At 29.8% G+C, this 11,239-nt stretch overlaps 1 protein-coding gene across 1 annotated transcript; it reads left to right on the top strand.

Annotated features, from left to right (window-relative positions):
* Positions 1 to 9,400: 9,400 nt before the first annotated feature.
* On the top strand, positions 9,401 to 10,652 carry LOC112692628 (KRAB-A domain-containing protein 2-like). The gene has a single exon (XM_025567353.1). The coding sequence runs from the start codon at positions 9,522 to 9,524 to the stop codon at positions 10,650 to 10,652; it is 1,131 nt and encodes a 376-aa protein (XP_025423138.1). The 5' UTR covers positions 9,401 to 9,521.
* The last annotated feature ends 587 nt before the right edge of the window (positions 10,653 to 11,239 follow it).

Genomic DNA, 11,239 nt, shown 5'->3' with positions numbered 1-11,239 from the left:
ATATTTTCCAACATTTGTGATAAATGGTTAGAGAAAAAATCCAAATGTTTTCTTTCATTGAGTGTTCTATCTTGAATGTAAGGCTCATTTGTATCACTCGCGATATGACGTATGAATGACCAAGGGTAAATTCGAACATATGGCAATATTTACACTTCAGTATATTCATTAGTTTAATCCTCTATTCGGGGTATTGATGAACTTTATTTCCAAATGAATCATAAATTTGGATTTGATTTTCGAACCTTAAAAAATAATTATGCGCTGATTGAAATGTATCTATTGGAATATATTTCAGTATATAATAGTGTAGTTTAACGGGAATTTTGACGGAACTCATTGAAAATTAGTATTATATTCAATTTTTACTATGACTAACTATTTTATTATTATGAATAAGCAAAAATAAATATTCAAATAAAAAAAAAGAAAAAGTAGAATACAAATAGAAATGTGTCCTATACGATCGCAACTATTGCTTTGAATAATCAAATTATTATTATAACATTCAGTGAAATAACATAATAATCAAAAGTTGGTACCTCTTTAAATAATAAGATACTGATAAACGTTCTTAGGTTGGTACTGGCATATAAATAAAACAAGCACTACTCAACATCGTTGAAGAACTCTTCATTTATTCATAGTGATCACAGACTACTTGAATCAATAAAATATGAAATATTAGAGTCATTACTTAATTATATTGATGAGAGATTAAAGTGAATAGATAGACATAAAACCTTTAAGCAGTTTAAGCATTGATTAAACCGATTTGGAATTCAAAAATTACTATGAAAAAACATGCCCAGATTTTCCTTTAATTGATTTAATGTCATTATATCCCGAAGAATCAGTATGTAAAGAATTTAAAAATAAATATTTCTATAGATATACTTAAAAAACTCTCAAAATATGATGAATGGAAATCTTTGACGATATGTATTGCACGTATTTTAGCAGCAAACCCTTATAGTGCTGATGTTGAGGGACTCATATCCTACTATAATATTTTAAAAACACCCATGAGATCACAATTATCACCTGAAACAATTAAAGATTCATTATATGTGAAACTAAATATAGCAATTGTTATTAATTTTGACCCATTATCATCTGTATTGTGTTGGTTATCAGAAAAAGATCGCCATGGAAAAGTTCAACAATTAGCTAAAACACCAAAATGGTATCAAAGTGTTTTTGAAGGAGCTTCTACAAAAGATAAACTTATCTTACATACTTGTATGTAAGTACAGATAACCATCAGAGGCATAAAAATAAAATAATCCATTTTTAAATTCATATTTTAATTTTTTTCTTTATAATAAAGCAACTGTGGTAAATATAATAGGTATAACAACATTTAAATTAACTATAATTTTGTTGTTTTTTTTTACTTATGGTAAATATAGTACCTAATATTCAAAAGTTGGATCTCGTTGACTCTATACCTCTATTGTATATTTCAGATTTTAAGAAAATTATATTATTAATTTGTTTGCCTACATTAACTAAACTTAAGAAAAAAAGCAATATGCCTACATTTTAAAAAAGGGTAATCAATAAAAATGTTCAATTAGATAAAATAAAAGTGTTATATGGTACTCATATTATTATAACTTGTAATATAATATGTCTAATCTTCTTATTAAAATTAATAATTAATTTAGTTTGTATTAAAAGTTACTATATGTATAGTAGTATACAGAATACCTTGAAATCACACATTTGTGCAATATGTTAAAAAATAAAAATAATATTGGCAGGGTATATGAAGTATGCCTTCATCTATAACAATATTTTCGTGTACCATTTTTAAGTTGATGATATGGCAAATAATTTTTAGAGACCTAATAAAACATATTTAAGTCGCTATTTCAATTATTTTCTTAATTTGTTAACTAAATATATGATGGTGTTATTAAGAGTGTTACGGAGGCGAATTTTCTATGAGTTTTTGTGATTTGTAAAAAAAAAAGTGTGTAATACGAAAAATTATAAAAAATAGCTACTGATTATAATTATTATTATTAAGACAGTTATAAATATATAATTATTTTAATAATGGTTACAGTGAAACACCGAAATAACGATAGTAATATTAAGGTAGCAATCAAATAGACCGATCTGTTTAAATTAATTACGAATTTCGAATAGTCTTATTATGTAAAATTTGAAGTTTAAAAATGTTCGTTTTGTTTCTGTATAGGTTGCCTAAACTATCATTTTATCTAGATGGGGACCTGAGAAATTGATAGAGGTATCCACAAGGATTATTTTGTCCTTGATAGAAACCGGGGGAATATTTTTTGGGCTGAGTGCGTGGATTTACTTTCAATTAATTTGATTTTCCATACGTAAAATAATTTTTGTAATTTAATTAGATAGTCTTGAAGCTTTAGTATGGCAAAACCATAGTCAGGGCTACATAAGGTTTTGCAATATCGTTAGCAAAAGTGACTAAGTTTTTGATAATTGATTATGGTAGGTCAGTCGTACATACATTATATATTGTCGGTACAAGAATAGTGCTTTGTGTGATGTCTGATTTCATTGGATAAGTATTAGAATATTCTACTATACTTCGTACTATAAAGAAGTAGTTAATCAGAAAGAATTTAAGAGTGAGGTATAATGTAGTAGGTATAAAAAGGAATATATAAAAGAACCCTTCGTGCCAGACACGATAATTTATGTTCAAAACTATTTTGATAAAATGATTAGGTACGATTTGGCTTTAAACTTTAGAATAACTATAGATGAATTATTATTCATTTCATACTTACATATTCTATAATTGTGTGAAAATAATTTCATATTTGTTAAAATATTGTTGGTTTTAATGAATTCATTATCATCGTACTTAATATTTACTATATACGATTAACTTAAATACTTCACTAAAATAGTCGTTCATCGAATACAAATTTATCGTTTATTATAAATGTATAAATACTGTTTGTACATATGAAATTTTAATTTTTGTTTTATATAACTATACGAATATTAGAGTTAGAGACAAATATGACTTGTAATTAAATAATAGATTTGTAATTTAATTTTTCATATTATTGCATATTTTATTGGTTTTTACTTTTAGGACATATTTCTATTTTTTTTATGCTTTTGTAACATTTTATACTTTAAAAAAAAATAATAATAATCATAAACTTTTTTTTTTTTATTTTTTTATTTTGAATTAAGAACATTTAACAATCTGTACTCGTGGTACATTAAGCTTAATAGATATTTAAAATACAATAGTAATAGAATTAATACAAACACAAACGCAACAGCATTCAACTTATATATAACGCTATTCTTATTTTACATGAAAATCTTGAATTGAAGAGACTGTCCAGCAACAGCATTTCGGCGAGAATTTTTTATTTTTTTATTTTTTTTAATGATTAACGTATAGCCTGTGTATTATGCTAACCAGTCTCTGGGCCACTTACGCTGGAGTCTCCTTACCGTATTACCCGGAAGGGAGTGTGATGAAAGATCTTTAATGAGGGGATTGGTGTGGTTTTGTAGCCTGTTGTGGAATTTAAGGTAGTGATTTTTTGCGACTTCTTTGACATACGGTATGTTTAGGTCTGAGTGTAGAGTTTCATTCGAGACGTACGGAGAAGCGTTTGTGATGAGACGAAGAGTTTTAGATTGGACTACTTGAATTTTGTTTATGTTTGTTTTTTTAGCAGCTCCCCATAGCTGAATCCCATACATCCAGATGGGTTTTATTAGTAGTTTGTACAAGTTAATTTTTGATTTTAGATTGAGCTTTGAGGTTTTGCCCATAGTACTACGGAGAAAAGAGAGTCTTTGATTTAGTTTTAGTTTGGTCATATGAATGTGTTTGGCCCAGTTGAGTTTTTTGTCAAAGTATAATCCTAACTATTTGACCGTGTCCGAATTAAGGATTATTTCATTGTTTAGTGATACTGGAGGGGGTTGTTGCATTTTGAGGGTAAATGTGGTATTGATTGATTTAGATTCGTTTATTTTTGTGTGCCATTGGAAGTACCAAGGAAAAAGTAGGTCAAGATGTTTTTGAAGTGATGTTGAGACAGTTGTGGGGTCAGTGTGAGTGGAATAAATAACTTTATCATCTGCGTATTCGGCGACTGATGTATCGGAATGCGTCGGTTGATCTGCGGTGTATAAGTTATATAGTGTGGGAGATAGAACAGCACCTTGTGGTACACCAGCTAGAATTGGAGAGATGTTAGAGATTTCTGAACCCGAGCTGACTGCAAAGGAACGTTCGTTTAAATAAGATTTTAGAAGAAGGTAGTAAGAAGGAGGTAGGATTTTTTTTAATTTGTATAGTAAACCGGGGTGCCAAACTTTGTCAAATGCTTGCGACACATCTAGAAATACTACTGAAGTGTATTGTTTTTTTTTCCAGTGAGCACGTAATGGCATCCGCTAATCTATGAATTTGATGGATAGTCGAATGTTTTTCTCGAAATCCAAATTGAGAGTTGGGAATAATTTTCTTTTCAGTGATAATTGGGTAAATACGTTTTAACATTAATTTTTCCAATAGTTTAGAGAAAAATGGAAGAAGACTTATTGGGCGATAAGAGGCTGGGTTGTCTGTTGGTTTGTTGGGTTTAGGGAACATTATTATAATTGAAAATTTCCATTGTATTGGAATATATGTTAGTCTTAGGATTGCATTAAAAATATGTGTTAGCTGAGTAATGGCTTTATTTGGAAGTTTACGAGCCACTTCTGCCGTTATTAAGTCGAATCCTGGTGATTTACCTAATGGAAAGTTTTTTATGAAAGTTTTGATAACTGATGGGGAGAAGCATTTAGGAGGCAAGGTTAGAGGCAGAGGACTGTCTAAAAATGTATTGATTTCACTTGTAGGTGGGGGGTAGCATAATGGTTTGGTTGAAACACGGCTGCAAGATGATTTCTAAAGGTTTCTGCTTTTCAATGTCATTTATCGCCCAGGTTCCATCTTGTTTTTTTAACGGAGAAATGGTTGTTTTATGTTTCAGTATTCTACGTGTGGCTCTCCAGAGTGAGCCGTTTTTTTCCGAAAGTGAGGCTGTATATTTGTTAAAGTCGTCTGAGCGCTGTTTACCTGCTTCTTGTTTTAGTATTGTGCATAGGTTGTTGTATATTCTTTTATCGGAGGGGTCTGGTTCTTTGCCAAGTTGCTCTTGCCCTATTTTTTTATACAATTAGATTTCTTATGTGTGAGGGCATTGTATGATAGTTTTGGTTGTGGTTAGGGTTTGGTGTGCAAGAGCTCCAGGCTGCTGATTGAATCGAAGTTGTGGGATTGTAAACAGCCTCGTCGATGTCATAATTTGTTTTTAGGCGAGTTTTTAAACCGATTTGATTGGCTAGACTTGATTGGAATGTGTCCCAATTTATTACACCATTGATTAATGAAGGTCTAGTTAGTTTGATTGGGAGTTCGGTGTTAATTATTAGATGCACTGGGGAGTGGTCTGACATTGGGTTTTGGAGATTTTCAGTTGTACAATTTAGTCTGTTTGGAATTTTTGTGACAAAAATGTCCAAAATATCGGGACGTTTTCTTGGCAAGGTTGGCCAGTAGGTGGGGCTTGGAGGGGACAGAATGTTGTAATTTTTATTATTAGTTAACCGCAGGAGAGTGTTACCACGGGGTGAGTTGAAGTGGCAATCCCATTGTATTTGTTTCGCGTTCAGATCACCGCCTACGATAAAATTGTTGCCTAATGTATTGAAGAATAGTTCAAATTGCAGTGGGGAGATAGTATGTCTAGGAGGGCAGTATGTTGAAGTGATTATAATAAGTGTGTGATCAAGTGTGATTTGGATGGAATTTGCTTGAATGTGTGGCTCATTATATGGAGGAAGTGGATGAAAAAGAATTGAGGATTTGATAAATATAGCTGCACCACCATGAGCAGTGCCATCGGGGTGATTTGTATGGAGAAAGTTGTAGCCTGGAATGTAAGTTTTATTGCGAGTTGTTGAATGGGTTTCGGATATAAGAGCGATATATATGCGTTAATCATAAACTTAAAAGTGTTTTTATATTATTTAGTAATATAATAAAATCATGGAAAATAACAATCAACATTTCCTTAATACGTGTTGAAATTAAAGTATATTTTAAGTTTTCAAATATAATTATTGTCGGCACTGCAGCTTTATTGTTGATTATTTACAGACGTATTTATCTGCGAAGTTTATAAATTTTGTCGGGATTGGCAAAAATATTTTATTTTTTTTTTTGTATTAATAACTACTAGTGTACGAGCATGAAGCAGACACTGTCCAACCGTTGGCACCCCTGATAGCGGGCCGAACGGTTGGACCGTGCCGTCGTCCGACCACATGGTCACTTTTTTGGCGTTCATCCCGCTACGACGACGTGCTCTGGTCGATATGTGTTCTTCGTACCGTTTGTGATCGCAACGGTGTTTCTGTTGTGCCACGTTATTTCGCCCGGTTCGGCCATCCTATGGGCTCATTTGTCGAGCCGTTTGTGGTCGCAAGGGCGTCAAGTGTGCCGTACGTGTCCGCTGTGCCACGTGGTTACACCCTTTCGTTGGACGTTTTGCTGCGGTGCTATCTTACGTGTGTTTGTTACCCATGATGTGCGACACTCGAATATCAAGTTCCTGATTGTTTTCGTCAGTCATTGTGTGATTACTATTAACCAGTGGTGCAGGTCGTAGTGGTCTATTTTGTATTATTATAATAAATCTTGTCAACCGGTAGTACTATTAATTGTAGTATTCTTATTATAAATATTTTTAAATTAATATTATACATATACATAATAAATTTAATTTTAATATTTCTTAAAAAAAAACCAGTTAATTATTATAATAATTTTATTGTATGCTCAAACAACATCTTGCTTCTATGGCCAAGTGTACCTTATCGACAGTCATTGTCCGTTAAAGAAAATCACAAGATCTAAGTTTTTATTATAATCAGTATTGGGGTAACAACCGTACTTAAGGATTACCTTGATACACTAACTAGTATAAAACTACGATAGGAAAAATGCTATCTTAAGACAGAAAATATTGTTTAATGATTATTTGTAATATATATATAAAATCAAATTATTTTTTTTTTTTATGATTTTTTTTTTTTTATAGGTAGGTAAATAAAAGAAAACATATACATTTTTTTCCTAATGACACAACAAACTCGTACAACGTGTAAATTATTCATCAACGTCTATGCTTTAGAAAAGCAAAAATATATCTTTAAACAAACAATAACTATCAGTACTTAATAGGTTCTCTTATCACAACATATTATTAGTATTATTATTATTATTATACGTAATAATCTTATAAAAATTAACATTTTTAGTTTACAAGGCCAATAAATCTTCGTTGACTACTTTTATAAGTAAGTGATTACATTTTTGTCTGATACTTAGTGGTTTTAAATTTGTTGTTCTTTTTTTATAAATCTTACCTTGCTTAATATTATTAACAATATGACTAATATCAAAAAATGTAAAAGTTCTTAGTTTTAAGTCAAATGCAACATTGAGATCCCATAAAGTTTTCAATAAGTCCGATTACTTAAATTACAGTTTTTGTTTATAAGTTTATAAGTTTGTCTTATAAGAAGCATATATTCGAGTTCGAATAAGTATTATAGGTAATACTATTTTAAATACTAATAGGTATAAAATACATAAATACAAATTATGCGTTAATAGTTTAAATCATAACTGTGTATAACTTTGCCATACAATAAATAAATAAATACACTTACTGTCAATAGGTATGGTTTAAGTTTGATAAATCGTCCAACTCATCATAACGTAATAATAACAAAATATTTTATTATACGTTCTCAAATTATTGGTTAGTGCACCTGTTCAAACAGCGTTGAAGTAGCACAACTTTTCAATGTAATCTGCCACCGAGAGACATATTTTTACGTAGATTACGTCAACGGTAGCGTAGTGTAAACAAAATACTCACCTCACTTTGTTTGCGTAAACATGATACCATATACAATGGCGTCGTAATAGTCCATTATAAATATTCCATCGCTTCGTGTGGTTGATAAATCGTAAATAGACATAGAAAATGTTGCCTTAATACTTTCAGCTATAGCCACGATTTAAGTAATTCCCACGCTTCGTTATACCGAAAATTATTTACATCATACATCATTAGTAAAACCATACAAGTTGTCTGTTGTACTCTTTATCTAAATAATATATTTTTCGCTTTGGGTTCGTCGTGTTTTTATATCTTATCGATGAACTTTTTTTTTTTAATTTAAATTATATGCTATTTCTGATTTGTTCCAAATTAAAACCTACTTGGTTTTTTGATATTACCATTTTCTAATAAAATACACATATTATATAAAACTATATGTATATATATATATATATATATATATGTTACGGGCAAAAGCCGAAATCGGACAAACCTCAGAAATGCCCGTGCAAAACGCGAAATGCCCACAATCCTTGGGCAAAATGTCATATTTCGGCTTTTGACCGGGCAAACCTAGTTATGACCAACCTCATTTGGGCAAAACCGCCAAAACCGTATACTGACTTTTATCGTAAGGGCAAAACCGTAGAGTCTTAATTACGTTCGCTAATATTTAATACAAATAATTATGAAATAAATATTATTGTACAAATATAATTGAATAAGCTTAATTAATACATTTAAATCTCACTTGGGCCAAACTGTAACGTTTTAAATAACTTCACAAATATTAAATACAAAAAAATAATAATCATAAAATATTGTTTAGATATAACTGACTTTTATCGTAAGGGAAAAACTGTAGAGTCTTAAATATGTTTGCTTAAATTAAATACGATTTTATTACGATTAATTATAGATTAATATTGCGTATCTTGTTAATTTATCGCTGTTATTGTATTTTATCAACTCGTTATATTAAAGGTACACAAAATCTTATCTAAATGGTACAATATTGTACTGATACTATACGAACAAGTATTTTTGTGAGCTTATATTAGTTTGTCTTTAGCAATGGCTAACGAAACGTGTGTGTCTGATTTTAAAACTAAATTTGAATTAAAACTTAATGAAATTACAAAAAGTAAATGTAGTGCTCTAATAAGTGATATAAGATACGATGAACTCATAAAAGAGGTAGAACAAGCAAAAGTCAATTTAAAGAAAACAATGAGCGAATACAGGAGACTAAATAGATTTGACGTACCCACAATCGATGAGTCTAAAAAATTAATAGTTCCACCAAGTAAAACCAATGGTGACATTATTTATTTTGTAAAATGCAATGAAATGTTTGACATATTGCACATGGCTCATATAAATTGTGGTCATGGTGGTCGAAACCGAATGGAGCATTCAATAAAACAAAAATATAAAAATATTACCAAGGATATAATATTATTATATTTACATTTATGTGAAATATGTAATATAAAACACGCTCATCCCAAAAAAGGTTTAGTAATAAAACCAATTATATCTAAAACTTTTAATTCTCATGCACAAGTTGATTTGATAGATATGCAAAGTAATAAAGATGGTGATTTTAAATTTATTTTGGTTTACCAAGACCATTTTACTAAATTTGTTTCTTTAAGATCTTTAAAAACAAAAACGGCAAGCGAAGTTGCATACAATCTTATAGATATTTTTTGTATATTTGGAGCTCCGTGCATACTACAATCAGACAATGATAGAGAGTTTGTTAATCATATTATAAATGATTTAGTTTTAATGTGGGATGGTTTAAAAATAGTACACGGGAAGCCACGTCATTCGCAAAGTCAGGGAAGTGTTGAGCGAGCTAACAAGGACATCGAAAAAATCATTTATGCTTGGATGGAAGAAAATCAATCTAGGAAATGGAGTGAAGGATTGAGATTTTGTCAATTTTCCAAAAATAGTGCTTATCATGCTGGCATAAAACAACCTCCATATGAAGCTATGTTTGGAAAAAAAGTTAGTCTTGAATTAAAAATGTCATTTTTACCCAATGATATAATAAACAATGTAAATGACGAAAATGACTTACTAAAATTTGTAGAAAATGAAAATGAAAATGAAATGGAGGTATTAAATGAAAATGAAAATGAAATGGAGGTATTAATTGAAAATGAAAATGAAATGGAGGTTTTAAATGAAAATGAAAAAATTTTAGTCAACCTATCTGAACAAAAACAGCATTTTAAAAAAGCACGGGAAAAGGCTACTGATGGATTAGTGGCGCAAGCAAAAAAAATAAAATTAATGAGTGAAAATCAATTTTCACCTCTAAATGTAAAAATGACAGTGAAAATTCCAGTGCCTTGTGTTGATAGAGGAAAAGTCGATGCAAATAATGTGTTAGGTGTTATATTAAGTGTTACAGATGATGGATTTTATAAAATAGGAACCAAAAATGGAATTTTGTCATCACTTTATGCCAGAAACCAAATATTTCAAAGCAAGGAACAGTTTATTAGTAGCAATGATGTACCGAATATCGAAATACCACTGAGGACTGCTAGTATTCAAAATTCATTAACTGGAGAACAAGGGTATATTTTTTGTTCTTGCAAAACTAAGTGCACTACGAAACGATGCAAATGTAAACAACAAAATATTTTGTGTAGTTCTAAATGCCATGGTTCTAATATGTGTAGCAACAAATAAACAAAAATATTATTTTTTTATTATTATTTATGTGTATTAAATTATATCAGTACAATATTTTATGATTATTATTTTTTTTTTATTTAATATTAGTAAAGTTATTTAAGACGCTATGGTTTTGCCCAAATGAGGTTTAAATGTATTATTATTTTTAATTATTTATTTTAACATTTTAAAGTACCTAATATTATTATATGTTTATTTTTATATAAATACTTAATATCGTTATATTTTTATTATTATTTAAGTGTATTAAATTATATCTAAATAATATTTTATGATTATTATTTTTTTGTATTTAATATTTGTGAAGTTATTTAAAACGTTACAGTTTGGCCCAAGTGAGATTTAAATGTATTAATTAGGCTTATTCGATTATATTTGTACAATAATATTTATTTTATAATTATTTGTATTAAATATTAGCGAACGTAATTAAGACTATACGGTTTTGCCCTTACGATAAAAGTCAGTATACGGTTTTGGCGGTTTTGCCCAAATGAGGTTGGTCATAACTAAGTTTGCCCGGTCAAAAGCCGAAATATGACATTTTGCCCAAGGATTGTGGGCATTTCGCGTTTTGCCCG

Source organism: Sipha flava, unplaced genomic scaffold, assembly GCF_003268045.1.
Source record: "Sipha flava isolate LNK unplaced genomic scaffold, YSA_version1 75_pilon_pilon, whole genome shotgun sequence".
Lineage (NCBI taxonomy): Eukaryota > Metazoa > Arthropoda > Insecta > Hemiptera > Aphididae > Sipha > Sipha flava.
This window is presented reverse-complemented; position numbering and strand designations above follow the sequence as displayed.